This window comes from Saccopteryx bilineata, chromosome 2, assembly GCF_036850765.1.
Source record: "Saccopteryx bilineata isolate mSacBil1 chromosome 2, mSacBil1_pri_phased_curated, whole genome shotgun sequence".
NCBI lineage: Eukaryota > Metazoa > Chordata > Mammalia > Chiroptera > Emballonuridae > Saccopteryx > Saccopteryx bilineata.
The window spans coordinates 53,121,510-53,138,551 of record NC_089491.1 but is presented as its reverse complement, the minus strand read 5'-3'; the positions used below and the strand labels follow the sequence as shown (position 1 = coordinate 53,138,551).

The window sequence follows — 17,042 nt, the reverse complement described above, 5'->3', positions numbered from 1 at the left end:
ACAGTGTATCACATCATAGTTTTGGTTCTATTACTGTGTATTGCTTACATTATTATGGCTATTTAAATATTGTTCACTGCTTGTAGAACTTCTTTGTTTTTATACTTACTGACTTTTATTTAGCTTTTTTGGGGGGTATCTCACAAAGACTTCTATACTGCTTCATACTCTCTTGATATTCTTTTCCAAAATTTGTAAGATAATCAATTGATTGCTTCTTTCTCCCTGGAATCATCCTTCCAGAAGCCACCCATTTGCATTCTCTAACCCAGGGGTCTCAAACTCAACTCAGCATGTGGGCCGCAGAGCAAGATCACAGCCTAGCGGGCTGCACTAGGTCTACAAAAGGCAACTGTTACGCAACACTTTTCTCACTGCAGTTGAAAACAAAAAAAAAATCAGTACAACAAGCACAATCGTACATGCAGTTTACTCAGTGTCACAAAACGACCAGAAACTGTAGTTCGCATCACAACTGCTGTTAACTAAGCTAATATCTAGCTAGGATGCTAGAGAAATGAAAAATACAAGTAGGCCCCTAGGCTTACTTAATTTTATCCAAAATATTTTGAACTTCGTGGATTAGTCTGCGGGCCGCACAAAATTGTTCGGCGGGCCGCATGCGGGGCCGCGAGTTTGAGACCCCTGCTCTAACCTAAGCAGTTTGCTGTCTCCCTGGGAAGTCCGTCACCTCCCTCTTGTGTTGTGTCTTCATGCTTCTGGATCCTGTGTCTTCCATTTGTTGAAGAACATCTTCATATAGATTGCTGAGAAAGAGGAGCTTGGTGCTGATTATTTGGTTGACAGAATCATAGCTTGAAAATGATTTCCTTCAGAATTGTGCAGGCATGCCTCCATGGTATTCTACTATCTGGGGTTGCCTTTGAGAGGTTCGATGCCATTTTGATTCCCTTCCTTTTGTGTGTGATCTGTTTCTGCTCTTGACTGGAGTCTTTACTCTAACCTTGGTATTCTAAACTTTCACAGTGATGGGCTTTCGTGTGGGTCTTTTCCCAAACATGGTGATGAATTCTTTCAGCTTGGAAAAATATTGTATATTATTTTCTTTTATAGTTTTATGGTCAGTTTGCTGACCATTTTCTTTGTTCTTTGGCTCTGAATGCCATTGGTAGTTATATTGAAACTTTTAGGTTGAACCTCCAATTATCTTAGTTTTTTTGAGATTTTTCTTACTTTTATCTTCATGTTTTTATTTTGGTTTTTAATTACCCAGAGCTCTTAATAAGTCTCCTATTGCTACATAACAAATGACCACAAACTTAGCAGACTAAAACAACACCCATTTACCGTACATTTTCTGTCAACCAGAATGCTGAGCTGGCGGAAGTGGGTTCTTGCTTAGTCTCACAGGCTGCAGTCAAGGTGTTGGCTGGAGTGGGGTTCTCATGTGGAGCTCACATCCCATCCTGAGCTCAGTCAAATCAGCAGAATTGAGTTTCTTGAACGGCAGTAATGTGGCCTTCAGCTTTCCAAGACCACTGTTCTCTATAGACAGTTCATAACACGGCTATGTGCTTTTTCCCTCACAGCCAGCAGCAGATTGTGTCTCTGACTCTATACCCTTTTTTTGAGAAGGGCACACCTGATTAGGTCAGGCCCACCCAGCATAATCTCTCTTTTGATGAACTCAGTATCAATTGATACTTTGTTATATTCCCTGGCCTCACTCATACCCCAGGGGAAGGAATTATACAGTGGGTGTGTCAAGGAGTAGGAATCTCGGTGGCCATCTTAGAATTCTCTTTACCCCAAGCCCTTTCTTTTATTCCGATTGTTATTTTGAATAGCATCTTTTTTCTTATTTTGTTATTTAATATCATATCTCTAATGTTAATAATAGCTTTTTTTTTTTTTGTATTTTCTGATGTTGGAAACAAGGAGGCAGTCAGACAGACTCCCGCATGTGCTCGATCGGGATCCACCTGGCATGCCCACCAGGGGGCGATGCTCTGACCATCTGGGACGCTGCTCTGTTGTAACCAGAGCCATTCTAGCCTGAGGCAAAGGCCATGGAGCCATCCTCAGCGTCTGGGCCAACTTTGCTCCAATAGAGCCTTGGCTGCGGGAGGGGAAGAGAGAGACAGAGAGGAAGGAGAGGGGGAGGGGTGGAGAAGCAGACGGGCGCTTCTCCTGTGTGCCCTGGCCAGGAATCGAACCTGGGACTCCTGCACGCCAGGCCGACGCTCTACCACTGAGCCAACCGGCCAGGGCCAATAATAGCTTTTTAAAAGATTTTCTGCTTTTCATAGTACTGTGTCTTTTTCTTCAGAGATTCTTTTATTTTGTTTTGGTCTTTCCTCAAATACAGGAGACTTTCCTCAAATGCATAGTGTCTTTCTTTCTCCTTCATGCTTAAGTGGAATTGGAGGCTTTATGTGCTTGAGGGCTTGTTGGCTGGTGGGCTTTCCATAGGGTGAAGTGGTGAAGTCCTAGCTGTCTTGCTGGCTTGTCCCCAGATGTCAGTAGGAGTTACTCACCCTTCCCTGGCATGTGGGGCTGTTCAGCTTTACCAGGGATGTAGCCCCCAGCATCCTTCCTGGGTTACATGGCTGTATTTATGCATTGGGGCTGGGGAGGGGGTTATAAAGGCAGCTGGGAGAGTTTTCAAGTTTTTCACCAACCCCCAGGTTTTATGCCTGTGGTCTTATTGCCACCTTCCCTTGTCCCTAGTGTCCATGAGCTTGGAAACTATCTGGTTAATTTCTTGACAGAGTAATTCTAGCATCTTTACTGGGCCACCTGGCATCAAGGAGAGAGGCAGGTGATCTGGGGTTCTGGGGTTACTCCCTATAAAAGCTTTCACCCAGTACCCTTGTTTCCACCCCATGCCTCATTCCTGCTCCAGTGTCTCTGGGCATCTCTAGTTCCTAATTCACTCCAGGTCCTGTGGGGCTGGGGGAACCTGCTTGCTTCCTCCTAGTGTCTTCCTCTGTAGGCATCTGCACTTTCACTTAGATTCCATCACAGCAGTTTCTATTCCTCCATCCCATTCCGTCTCCCAACGTGACTCACCTTCCGGCTCTTGAGTGTCCATGCCTTCTTTGGAATTTTGTATGATTTTATAACTTTCTTCTCATTAGAGGTTTACTTAGAGCAGTGATTTTCAACTGGTGTGCTGCGAGAATTTTAAAGACATTCAGCATCTGACTATTTAGTCAGAAACATGGACCTCTTTTCCCTTAGATTTTCAAATGAATAAATGACAACTTGCCAATACAACAATATCCGTCTGGTGTGAATGCCCTGCCTTGAACCGTAACTATATAAGTCATATAAAAGAGTTGTATCTTACTGTTCACAACTCATAATAATATTTTGTCTGGTTGGGTAACTTTTGGTACCAGAAATTTTTATATACAGGTATAGGCACCTGATTTTTTAAAAAGTTGCTTTGGAGCAAAAAGGAAAGGTAATTACTATTGTTATTTTATTTTATTTTAACTCAAAGTTATACCAGTTTTGTTTTTTCTTTTGTCAGATTGGCAAAAAACATGGTTTGGTGTACCACAAAATTTTAGTAATTAGTTTATGTGTTCCATGAGATGAAAAAGGCTGAAAATCACTGATTTAATGTAAGCGTAAATTAAAATCCTGTGTGTTTTCAGTCCACACTCTATTTTAAAAATGCGACTTTCTCTGTGTTTTGTGTTGTTTGTTTTCTTTTCTTGATTTTTTAACATTGAATTTATTGGGGTGACATTGGTTAATAAAATTATATAGGTTTCAGGTATACAATTCTGTAATATGTCATCTGTATATTGTATTGAGTGTTTACCACCCCATTCTGCTAAGTGAAATAAGCCAGTCAGAGAAAGACAAGTACCATATGATTTCACTGATATGTAGAATCTAATGAACGAAAGGGACTAACACACAAAATAGAAACAGACTCATAGCAGGCTGACAGCTGTCAGAGGGGCGTGGGGTTGCGGGGCTGGGTGAGTAGGTGAAGGGATTAAGCTATTTTCTCTTTTCATCACCACAGAACAAGTTGGGAGACACAGCTTTGCATGCTGCTGCCTGGAAGGGTTATGCAGATATTGTTGAGTTACTTCTGGCCAAAGGTAAAGGGTGCTGAGTTTATCTGGTGTTTGCTTTCTCTGAAAAATAGGCTAGATTCAATTATACTGTTTGAAAGAGTAGGAAGAATAATGGGCTCCTTATTTTATTTAACTTATTTCTTTATTTTTCCTTTTTAATTGAATTTATTGGGATGATACTGGTTAACAAAATTATACAGATTTCAGGTGCACAGTTGTACAACACATCTTCTGTATACTGTATTGTGTGTTCACCTCCCCAAGTCAAGTCTCCGTCCGTCTCCATTTATCCTCCCCATCCCCTCTTCCACCACCTCCCGCCCTGAGGCTCCTTGTTTTAAAACTGGGGTTTTTCCCTCTACTCTGTCTGTGTCACAGAGTTATCATGAGATGGGATTATTGTGATTTGTATAAGTTTTTAGTTTTAAATGTAAACCATCGTAAGCTTTAAAATGACATATATTAATTTTAGTAAGAACTTATTGTATATTTCTGTAGGATTAAAGGGCCTTAGAAGAAAGATGTGTCCAGTGTGTGTGGGGGGGGCATGCATGTGAGCACACATGAGCACACATGAGCAGACAGAGCACACATGAGCAGACAGGAGGTCCTCTCTGAGAAAGCTGTGTGGGCTATGTTTCTGTGGCCCCTGTGCTCGCAGCAAAGGCTTGATAGATAAGAAAGACATCTGTGGTTACAGTTCCTACTTTGAGCTGAGCAGAGATTTCAGAGGTACAGAGAGATCCCTCGATTCTCTGTTTTTACACAAATTAGAAGTTAACTGTGAATTTATGGACTGACCCACCATCCCTTTATTTGTCCCACAAATATTAATTAATCCTACAGACGGCTAGGTATAACACCCCGTACCACACCTTGGTCCAGAAGGTTATAATATAAGATGTTTGAGCCCCTGAAGCTTATGTTATTTGGATGCACTATCATTAGGGTGCCTCGGAGCAGTGTTGGAGATTATGAGAGGAAGTATTTTGGATTTGAAGTATGTTGATAAACTCTAGGTCTAAAAGATTGGATGCCACTTTTGCCCCTCAAAAGCTATACTGAAAGCTAAACTCTCTGTGAAACAGCCACTGGCTACCTGTGCTTTTGAGCCCTTGGATAAAGGCTAGTGTGAATTGAGATGTACTGTAAGCGTAAAATGTACCACAGATTTTGAAGATTTAATGAAAAAAAAAAGTAAACTATCACAATCATTTTTATCATGGTTACATGGTGAAACGATAATATTTCAGATACACTGGGTGAAATAAAATATATTATTTAAATGAATTTCTCTTTTGGAAAATGTGGCCACTAGACAATTGAAAATTACACATATGGCTCACCCTGTATTTCTGGGAGCGCTGGGAGAAGGACACAGGAAATGGTTGTGTTTTTTTCTCAGCATCGCTGTCTCTCTGAACATTTCCTGTCCTGACCAAAATCATGTCTGCATTCTAAAGTGTAATTTAATGTAAGTTCTGATTAGTCACAGAACTATTAACCATCAGGATTTTTTACCATAGAGAAGGAGGTTTTCTGTATAACTGTGGATAGATATAATTCTGTTTAGTAGAAAGGTTTTCATACACGATCACCATATTCCTAATTAAACATATTATTTTTTTCTTGACTTAGTATTTTTCTGCCTTTGAGTTTTAGGACATTTATGTTTTGTTTGTTGAAGAGGATGTGGTTGCAAAAAAATGGTACTTTCATACATTGTGGCAGAAAGTATAAATAGGTAAAACCTTGGAAAGCAGTTCGACAGTCGCTAACACAATTAAAAATGTACATATTCATACATTTCAACACCACTTGTAGGAAACCATTCTTCAGAAATATATAAATGAACAAAGATGTTGTTTAAGATGTTCTGGCAATATTGTTTGTGATAATGAAAATTTTAGGAACAACAGCCTATGTGCCTCTCAACAGAGGAGTTATTAAATAAATTTTTGAACATCCACAAAATTGAATACTTATAAACATTTAAATAGATTGAGTTATAAGTATGTGTACTACTAAGGAATTAGTGCCATTATAAATTGTTAAATTAAAAAATCTTGGGGTTGACCTGTGGTGGCGCAGCGGGTAAAGCGTCAACCTGGAAACGCTGAGGTTGCTGGTTCAAAGCCCTGGGCTTGCCTGGTCAAGGCACATATGGGAGTTGATGCTTCCAGCTCCTCCCCCCTTCTCTCTCTCTGTCTCTTTCTCCTCTCTAAAAATGAATAAATAAAAAAGATTAAAAAAAAAATCTTGGGGTTAAAAGGTCCAAACTTAGTTATAAAATAAATCATGGGGATATAAAATATAGCATGGTGACTATAGTTAATACTGTATTGCATATTTGAAAGTTGCTAAGAGAGTAGATCTTAAAAGTTCTCATCACATAAAAATATTATTTTGTAACTGTATGGTAAAATAATTTGATTAAACTTATTGTGATGATCATTTCACAATATATATAAATATTGAATCATGCTATATACTTGAAACAAATATAATTTTATATATCAGTTGTACATCAATTGAAACATGAAATTACAGAGTAAAACGTGTAGTATGACTTTGTGAGTATGTACATACATGCCTGTGAATGCATTCGTGCACATAAAGGAAATAACTGATGCCCACTCTTGGGGAATGGTTACTTCTCAAGGAGGTAGAAAATAGAGAAGGATGGATTTGTTAGGAGTTAAAATGGGATATATGGTTTTGTTCAGCATATTTCTATATTTTTGAATCTTTAACATTGAGAATATATTCATGAATTCTGATATAACTTTTAACAGAATAAAGACAAGGAAAAAGTGTGTAGAACAGAGGCTATAGGAATTATATTTTAATTGCCCCTGGGTTTATTATGTTACTGTTCTGATAATTTACATGAGAGTATACTTATAGATATAAAATATTAATCCCCTCAAGCTCAACCCACATGGTCTTTTCCAAAGACCTCCTGAACAGAAGAGGCAAAGAGTATATTGGATTTAATCTCATGCTGAGGCACAATAACTATTGGGGGTCTAACTGATTTAAGACTTACCATAGAAACGGTAAACTCCTCACTGAAAAGTTCACATGGAACTCTGTAGGAACTCAAAGGGAAAGGCTATATTTTGATTGTGCATAATTCTTCCAGGTGCAGCAACAAGCTCCCTGATGCCAAGTACAGTATCACTGGTTTAAGAAAGTACTTTTGCTTTGAAAAAGCTTACTTCTGGGCTGGCAAAGTTCTCCAGTTAGTTTTGCCAAAAGTGATCAGTTTTGATGGAAAGCGTATTGGCTGCCACTATAGTCTTAAAAACATCTAATTGACTTTTCTTGTGTTGGGGAAGGTGCTAGAACAGACTTAAGAAACAATGAGAAGAAACTGGCCCTGGACATGGCTACCAATGCTGCCTGTGCAACTCTCCTGAAAAAGAAACAGGGAACAGGTATTTGATTTTAACTGTCCTTTCTCCTATGGTATTGACATGACTAAGGTTTATCAACTTAGTAATGGAAAAAAACTGTTTTGTTTTTTTTTAATCTTTCTGAAGCTGGAAACAGACAGACTCCCGCATGCGCCCGACTGGGATCCACCCGGCACGCCCACCAGGGGGCGATGCTCTGCCCCTCTGGGGCGTCACTCTGCCGTGACCAGAGCCATTCCAGCGCCTGGGGCAGAGGCCAAGGAGCCATCCCCAGCGCCCGGGCCATCCTTGCTCCAATGGAGCCTCGCTGCGGGAGGGGAAGAGAGAGACAGAGAGGAAGGAGAGGGGGAGGGGTGGAGAAGCAGATGGGCGCTTTTCCTGTGTGCCCTGGCTGGGAATCGAACCCGGGACCCCTGCACACCAGGCCGACGCTCTACCACTGAGCCAACCGGCCAGGGCTTGAGAAAAACTGTTTTGATAATCTCTTCAGGTGATTCTGAAGTCTAAACCAAAAACCTCTGACACAGAAGAATACCCTCATGCAAACACATCTGAAGAGACAAATTAAACACATACATTTTTGTGTATTTCTTTTTTTACACTCAAACTAATCACATTGCTTTCCATTACAATCCTTATCAGAGAACCATGGTCTCCATCTCCTCTTTTTAGGTATGTTTTTATGAGTGGTATCTCTGATATTTTTAAACTTAAGCACTCAACAGCTCCAGGATTATATTTTGTTTCTGTTTGAAATGAAGGCATCAATAAACTATAGTCAAAATTATTCCCGGTGTTGTAAACATTTTGGCATTTATTCATAGTACCATAGATCATTTTAAAGATGAAGTATAGGTGTACATTCTTAAAGATAAAAGAGCTATCGATGTGGGAGAATAGATTTTAAAAAATGAAAGTTTTGTGTGGTTGTTTTGAAAAGGTGTTAAACATGATTGCGATCATTTCTGACTAGAAACCGGATGTTTATTTGCCTTCTCAGTATATAGCCTACTGAATGTGTCCCGGATGTTTATTTGCCTTCTCAGTATATAGCCTACTGAATGTCCCGGATGTTTATTTGCCTTCTCAGTATATAGCCTATTGAATGTGTCCCCAGAATCATCCTGATGTGAAGATTCCTGAAAGAAATGCTGGGAGGGTGTGTCTTGAGCTCTTTCCTCCTGTCTTCCCCTTCTGTTTCCCCCTCCTCATTCATTATCAGCCTCTTGCCCCCCCGAGAAACCCAGACATGTAGGAAAAAGAAAAGTATAAGATGATTTGGTTAGAGGGAACTTCTCGTCTCTTTTTTTCCCTCACTTCTCAAGCCTTGCTTGACTTTATTACCTCATGTTTGGCACTTTAATACCACTTTGAAGTATATAATTAATATATATACATACATATATTTATTATATTAGTTTCTTTCTATATATATGTTTTATATATATATATATATATATATATATATATATATATATGATTTTTCCAAGTCTTTAGCATTGCTACTACTCATTTCAACACTTCTTAGTGTAGCTTTAGAGTCTAAAGGTTAGACTCTTCAGTGTGGTGGAGAATCACCAAAGCAACTTTTGAAAAATTTCTATTTTAGAGGCTAAATGCATGTGTTTTCATTTTAACTTCAGGATACTATCACTTTCAGAGTTTGTGGCATGAGATACTGATTTCTGTTTTTATCATTGAATTGATTTTCCATTAATTTTTGAACCCTGGGAAAATTTATTTTTCCCTTAGGTATTCTCTGATTTATGAGAAGTGGCAAAATTATGCAGTCCCATACATATCCATTCCTAGCAGAAGCAACAAAATAAAGTCAGTCCCCTAGCTCCCTGTTTCAATCAATCAAAAATATCAGTCCCCTTCTCTTCATGACTCACCAAGGAGGCTTCCCAGAATTATCCTCCTTATTAACAGAGTCTCATCTTAGCCCTCCTAGCGAATCTGTTGTTATTTTTGGTCCTTTATTCCAGATATTTGTTTGTTCCAGGTAAAAGAAATAATTTGAACTTCAAATACATAATGTAAACTATTAAGCAGTTTGGGATTCTTCAGTTATTTCAGCCATGAGTGCTTACTGTCAGGGCAAGTCTTTCCTTAATGCAGTGATTCCTGCATCGACAAAATAGGTTCTACCATGTAAGTGAGAAAGTATTTTCCAGCTGAGCAGAGCTCCCCAGCTACAGTTTTACTGAGCAGCTGTATTTGCTGCCATGCAGGAGGGGCACTTTTATGTGAAATGGACCTCCTACTCTTTGCAGTCTTGGTTGGGTCAGGAAGTAGGACTCTGGCCTAACTTCCTTTTTCTGCTACTGACTTCCTGTTGCTTTGTGGGCATCTTCAGAATGTCCTGACTGAGGAGTAAGGTTTCTTGTGAGCAGAAGGTTATCTGAATCTTACGCATAGTATGAGCTTGATTGTGATTGGCCAGGAAAATACCAAACTTGCTCAACCCTACACCCAGAAGCTTTGGTGTGAGCAGCGGTACTGAGGAGAGGCCGGAGACAATCTCTTCTCTGTATCCCTCACTTTTTCGCTGTCTTTGTAGAATAAGGCTAGAACCTGGTGCTCTTTTCCTCTGTTCACTCACCAAGTGTCTTTAGTCTGCCTTCCTAAATATATACTGATGGATAATGTATTCATTAAGAAGGTATTCTTGGGGCCTAGCAGACAGAGCCAAGCAATGAATTTTCATATCTTGATTTTTATATTACCTTTTTCTCTTTTTTTCCCCCTTGCTTCATTTCCCCAGTTATCCAGTTAAAAAGATTTAATTTGTATTTTGATCCTATTTGAAATAAGAGTTTGACTATTGGACCATATAACTAATTGCCAGCAAGAATTCTAAGCTGGAAAGGTATATTCTGATATGGTTTCCACTTTTAAAACCACATCTTGGATTTTTTTAAAGGGACAAAATAAATCATTTGTTTTAGTTAAGATGAAGGGTAACTTAAGGATATAGGGGTGGGGTCGAGGTCATATTTAAGGGTTGAGCCCTTAAATAGTTCTTTCTCCAATTTTAAGAAATTGGGATATAATTTACATTAAGTACATAAATGTAAAGTGTTCAGCTAAGTGATGAATTTTTTACTATGTGTACACTATTTGGCACAACCCAGATCAAGACAGAAAACTTTCTCCATTCCCCAGAAGCCTCCTCAGTATTCTTATTTCTCTCTCCATAGATTAGTTTTGCCTGTTCTTGAATATGACAAACATGGAATCAAGCACTGTGTACATTTTGTGTTTAACTTCTTGCCCTTAACATTATTTCTGTGATATTTATCTATGTGTTTGTGTTTATTTCTCCACCATTTATTTATTTATTGTCTGTCTGCAGTGCTGATGCTTGACTTGGAACATGTAAGTCCAGGGCAGTGAAACTGAGGAAAAGTGGAAGTGAGGGAGGGGAGTTTGGGAAATACTACCAGGTGACACGTTATCATGCTGGTCATGCTCCAGGTTGGGCTGTGAAGAGAAGCAGCTCGTGACTCAGCGTTTGTCTGTCTGAGATACTTCCAGAGAAACTGTGCCTCAGAGTAGTCTATGGAAGGAAAACGAATTTATTTGCCTGGCTCATTTCTTTCCCTTGAGTTCTATTCAGTCCAAGTTTTCACCATGCCAAGCCATCTTTCTCTTGTTATCAGAGGAAACAAGTTTAAAACAAAGTTCAGAAGTAACTGTTGAAGGACAGAATATCTTCAATACAGCAAAATACAGGATTGTAGTAGCAAAGGAGAAGGGGAAACAACTTTGCTGCTTGTCTTTTTGTTTTTTCACTTAAAATGCTGCTTTTAACCAATTTGTCAGACAGTCTTGAAGTTTGTGGGTGTGTGTGGGATAGAGCAAAATATATTTCTTGCAGGTCTCCAGAACTCCTTTCAAGGAGAATGGAGAAGAATATAGTCAATCTGGAGACTCCTAATAGTCTGAAAGTGAAATAATTGAAGTTTGCCTCTGGTGTGCTTACACCCACTTGTTCTTTTATCTTTCCTTCTCTCATATAAAATAAATTGGTTTCTACCTGCCTTGTTCTGACTTTCCCTTGTTCCTCCCTTTTTTTTCAATAATTATTTTCCTAAACATGTAACGATTATTTTAAAAAGCTACAATATCATTAACATACCAAAAATTTAATAAGTCCTTAATATTATCAAATGTCATTTTCCAAATTTACTCATTCTTATTATACCTGTTTATTCTTTGCTTACTTATCTATTTATTTTCTTATACTTTGTATAAGTCAGGGTCCAAATAAGGCACTTGAAGGGTATGTCTCTTAGTTTGTTTTTTTAAAATAGTGTTTTTTAAATCATTGTTTCCTTTCCCTTTCCTCTTCCCCCGTTTCTACCTTGTAGTTTATTTGTTACAGAGACTGGGTTAGTTTACCTGAATTCCCTAGTGTAGACATTGTTGTGTGGATTCTATGGTGGTGTTTGTCATTTTCTCCTGTCTTCTGCATTTTTGCCAATTGATGTGAGATCTAGAGGTTTTATTAGATTCAGCTAGATCTAGTTATCTTAGGGGGAGAGGAAAGAATACCTCATATAAGAAATCATGTTATTCCGCCAGAGGCATATAGTATCTGGTTGTTACTCAACCTATGATGTTAGAACCCATTGATGATCATTGTTTAGATCCATAATTTCACTAATCATTGCAAAATGGTGACATTCTAATTCTGTCACTTCTTTCCTTAGTTATTAGCTAGAATATTGTATACAGAAAAATTTCTCCTTATCAGCTGTTTGGTTACCCAGAGGAATGTAGCAAAAGTGAAATAAAGTCTTGATTTTTGCCCTTTATTTAAGAGTTTTCAAAATAACGTGCTGGTTGCCTGTCATTCTCCAAGGGGGCCAATGAACTTGCTTTGGCGTATGCTGAAATATCTGATGTGTTTTAATTTCTCATAATTAGTATCTCTATTGATATCTTTGACTAGTGAAGGCCTCTTTAGGTTGGATCCTGAACACCTTTAAAATGATGCTATCTTTGGTAGTATCCTTGCTTTGTGGCGCAAGTAGTTCCAGGTGCATTTTTACACTCTCTGCCCCAGACTTGAAATTAGTCACATCTCCAACAAGCTATGGGGATCTAGTATTTAGAGACCATGGTCTAGGTGATGTAACATATATTTATTAAGCTCTAACAATGCGTTTACACATGCATTTCAATTTCCCCCCTAAAATTTTACCTGTTGATAATATAACCTCTTGCTATAGAAATTTGATTAGACAGTTGAATAGGTGAACAGATAAAGGTCCAATGTCTTTCTTTTGAACCTTGTTTAAGATTGATTTTATATTTGATGAGGTTTAGCTCTTTCTGTTTCAAACTTTTATTTTCTTTTCATTTCAATCCTTTTGCTTCTGAGTGTACTTTATCAGTGTTTTCTACAATAAACTGAAGTTTCTGTGTTTTCATTCTCTTCCTTTTTCCCCCTCGTTAGTTATCTTTCTACCCAGTGACCTGGCCTTCAGGTAAGGCCACAGGCTGTCGACTGACTGAAGCCACATGCGCACTTGTCATTGGCAGAGGAGGTGGGAAGCACGGTTGTCAGAGGGCAGCCTGGTGTGTTTCATGTTGCTGTGTACCACCTTTACTTCTCTGCATGTCTAAGGAACATGCAGACAAATGTACCTTGCCGGCCCCTGTAGCGGCAGAAACTGAACAGTTAGGCTGAAAAGCAAAACTTGAAAAAGATCCTTGGGGAAAGTACTACCCCTGGGTCTGAAGAAAGATGACAAATTGTTGTATTGTTAGGAACTTTGACAGTGAAAAGAAAAACAAAGCCATTTTAATTTTTCTCTTTTGCTTTCTCCACTTTTTCAGATGCTGTTCGAACATTAAGCAATGCTGAGGATTATCTTGATGAGGACGACTCAGATTAATTCACTTCCAAAGCCTTAAGAGCTAAAACTTCTTTTGCTTTTGCCATTCCAAAACCTTTTCTTTGCCAGGAGAGTGTTGGTAACTGTTTTCTCTTTTTTTTTTTTAATGTCTATATGAATGTGGCAATATTGCACTGTGTTTGAGTAGAACATGTAAATGAATAGTTCTCACCTTTGGTTTGCCAGTAAGTGACTGGATACTTTGCTGTATAAAGAACATTCTTGTTCACCAGAGTAGAACAAGAAGAGATTATTGCTATTTATCACATTAAAGGAATTTTAAAATTTATTTCTTTAAAAAAAATCAGGATGGTTTTTTAGTTAAAGTTCTTTACTTCAAGGATTGAGATGTTTTGAATGGATTTTTCAAGGGGGGAAATGCTTATTATAATAAACCAAAAGACAACAGGAAATTGTCAGTTATTCTGACAAAAATAAACATTTTAAGAGACTTTATTTCTTTTGTCTGTTTTTCTGGTATCACTCTTTGCTGGTAAGTAGAGCTTTCTATATTTAGGTAAAGACTGATTTAATTTTTTAAATTATATTTTGTATTTGTGAGCACTGAAAAATTGTAATAGCCAAATTTTCATTTAGCTTTCTATATCTACTTTTATTAGATTCAAGACAATAATCACTGAAAAGATACACTTCTAATAAAATATATAACTGTAATAATTATGAAATTTTTAGTTTTATCTGCAAGGTTATACTTAGTATGAAGAAAACTAGCAGCTCATTATAGTTTGTTTAAGTTTGAAAGGTTAAAAAATGATTTCCTTATTATGGAAGATATGTAGTTTCTGTAATAGAGTAGCCAGGAGACATGAAATTTTTTGGCTTTCAGTTTTTTACTTTGATAACATTTGTTTTCTCAAAGTAGGGCTCTAGCTCATAATGATTTGGATTCTTTTGCCCAAACATCAGTAAACATTTCAGGGAAATGTTCACATTACTACTGAAGTGACACTTTATTTGAGATTCTAGTTTTATATTACTAGTATGATGATATTAAAAATGACAGAGCTATTGGTATTCATCCAGATTTCAGGTGCTAGACCTAGGACGAACATATTTCCCATGTATAAGACACAACTTTTTTCGAAAAATGTGGGGTCTAAAAACTGGATGTGTCTTATACAGTGGTTGTAAAGTGTGGCATTTCAAATGCCATAGATCAGGCGTCCCCAAACTACGGCCCGCGGGCCGCATGCAGCCCCCTGAGGCCATTTATCCGGCCCCTCACCGCACTTCCAGAAGGGCCACCTCTTTCATTGGTGGTCAGTGAGAGGAGCGCTGTATGTGGCGGCCCTCCAACGGTCTGAGGGACAGTGAACTGGCCCTCTGTGTAAAAAGTTTGGAGACCCGTGCAGATGGAACTGAAGAGGAGGCACTATATGAAGACAGCGATTCGTCATCAGACACAAATGAGGACAAGCTAATGGATGGGAGTTTTGACAGTGATGAGTTGTATGAATTTTATAATGAATAAAACTTGAGTTCAATAACTTTATGTAACACATCTTTTATCAAATTTTGGGCTCCAAAATTAAGATGCATCTTATACATTGGAGCATCTATATATGGGGAAATATGGTCTATTTTGTAAGAAGACTTTGAGACTAATTTCAAAAAACACATTGGTGAAGAGAAGGAAATGTTTGAAGAAGGAAGTGGGTTAGCTCAGGAAACAAGTAACTGCCTCTGTAAAGGTTTCCTGTGGTGCTGACTGGTTTTTCTGTCTGTGGGTGCCGTGAGAAAGGACCCCCTGAGAAGCCTGTTCAAGGCCTTTCATAGCTACCCCGACTAAATGGTAGTAGAAAGAAATCTGATCAGTAGTTGCAGCAAAAGATGAGCACAAAGTCTGAAATTAATAAAAAGAAGATATTTTATTCTCGAAACAAATATGTTAGTTAATGTTAGACATTTGTATTTCTTCATAAGCGTAAGTTTGAAGATATGAAATCATTGTTGAAATTATATCTGTTCTCACAGTGCCTTTAAGGATTTGTACTTTAAAAAGGGGTTTGTGCCATAACAAAAAGCTGTTGGAGATCTCTGACATTGTGTTCCAGTCCACTGTGGGCCTGGCGTAGTGAGGACAGATGCTAACTAAATATTCTTAATTTTTTAACATGGGTAGAGAGAATACAGTTTGCATGAATATGGATAATTTTCATACAATAGGCTGTGCTTGATATAGATATATTATTTATGTATTTGAGAAGAATAGTGGGACATCCACTGTCATTGATTCTAATATTATCAAACCTATGAGAAGTTTAGAAAGTTGGCCAACTGTAGTTTTTTTGGGAAGTGGAGGTTGGCCTTAGGTATTTGCATGAATTTTTGGTGAAACAGGACAATGCATTTAGCTGTAGTTGAAACTCTATGCTAAAATTTACTTTTGCTTCTTGTTTATTCAGCCTAGCTGATCTGAACGCTCAGAGATTGTTCAATGCTGACCTTGGCAACAAAAATCGGTTCTAGGAATTTGCCATGCTCAGACTTTGCAGAGGAGTGCTTGGCTCATGTTCTGGAAATGACTTTCAAGATTTTGCTGTACCTTGAGCTTTCTGACAGTCGCAGTGGCCTGAACTTCTAAGCCGTTGCATCCTTTAGATAGAAAATGCCTTTCAGCCCTGTGCCAAGTGAGATGCTAGTAGAGCTACCTGCCCAGTAACTTCATGCAAAGAATATATGTATATTTTTTAATTCAGAATTTCCCATTTCAGTTTCCTTTCTGGGATTGGTCTGTTGTAAATTGCATATTTATCATTGGACTTCCATGCATTACTGCTGTTGGTTTCTGTATTTCCTTAGTGAGCCCCTCCAGTGGCCTCTTTAGCAACAGACTGGCTATTTTACCCAAAAGGAAATGTTGAGCAAAGCAGTGGTGACCTTATTTTTTTTTAAATCTCGCACAACAAATTGGAAATAATGCTGAAAGTGAAATCTCAGATAATTTTAGGTAGAGAAAAATCTAATTTTTTCTATATATGCTTTCTTCATAAATGTTCTTTATTATATAGAATTTCTGATTTAGTGGTATTTCTTATTGTAAGCCCTGTATTTGTCATCTTCAAAGAAGATGATTTCTTTTCTAATATGCTGTAGGACCTAACAGTGACATCTGATCATCACCATGTTGACTTTGATTTTGTGTTTGTCCCCTTAAGTTTTATGTTGCAAATATGTAGGTAGCAGTAATACACAGGGCAGCCGTACGTTGCGCAGCCAAACTTCGAAGTGTCTGCATTACCAAAATTTGAGGTTTTAGTGGGAGAAGTATTGCAAAAGATTGTGCTCTCCCTGTTTTAACTGAAAATACAGGCTTGGTAAATGGTTTTCTGAAGTGAAGGAAAAATAGCAGACCACAAATTTATGGTTTCTGTCTCCTTATTTCTAAATAACAAGCCTTTATATCTGCCTCTCCCTTAAAATGACATAAAATTAAATAAAACTACCATTTGTTTAATGCCTACTCTGCCAGTTTCTGTGCTAAGCACTTTCAATGGCATGATGTCATTTGATCTTTACAGCAAATGTTCACTGGGGTGGTGAACATTAGTGCTCCGGTGTCTTTACAGAGAAGTTGAGGTGTGAAGAAGCTAAGTAACTAGCCCAAGGTCACAATGCTTGAAGGTGGAAGT

The 17,042-nt window shown here is 38.2% G+C and overlaps 1 protein-coding gene across 1 annotated transcript in view; it reads left to right on the top strand.

Annotated features, from left to right (window-relative positions):
• OSTF1 (osteoclast stimulating factor 1) overlaps nt 1-13,845 on the top strand; it is a 59,130-nt gene extending 45,285 nt beyond the window's left edge. Inside the window, exons 9-11 of the mRNA XM_066254351.1 lie at nt 4,007-4,085; nt 7,403-7,501; nt 13,331-13,845. Of these exons, the coding sequence (XP_066110448.1) occupies nt 4,007-4,085; nt 7,403-7,501; nt 13,331-13,389 (237 nt within the window). The 3' untranslated portion in view covers nt 13,390-13,845. The remainder of the gene's footprint in view (nt 1-4,006; nt 4,086-7,402; nt 7,502-13,330) is intronic.
• The last annotated feature ends 3,197 nt before the right edge of the window (nt 13,846-17,042 follow it).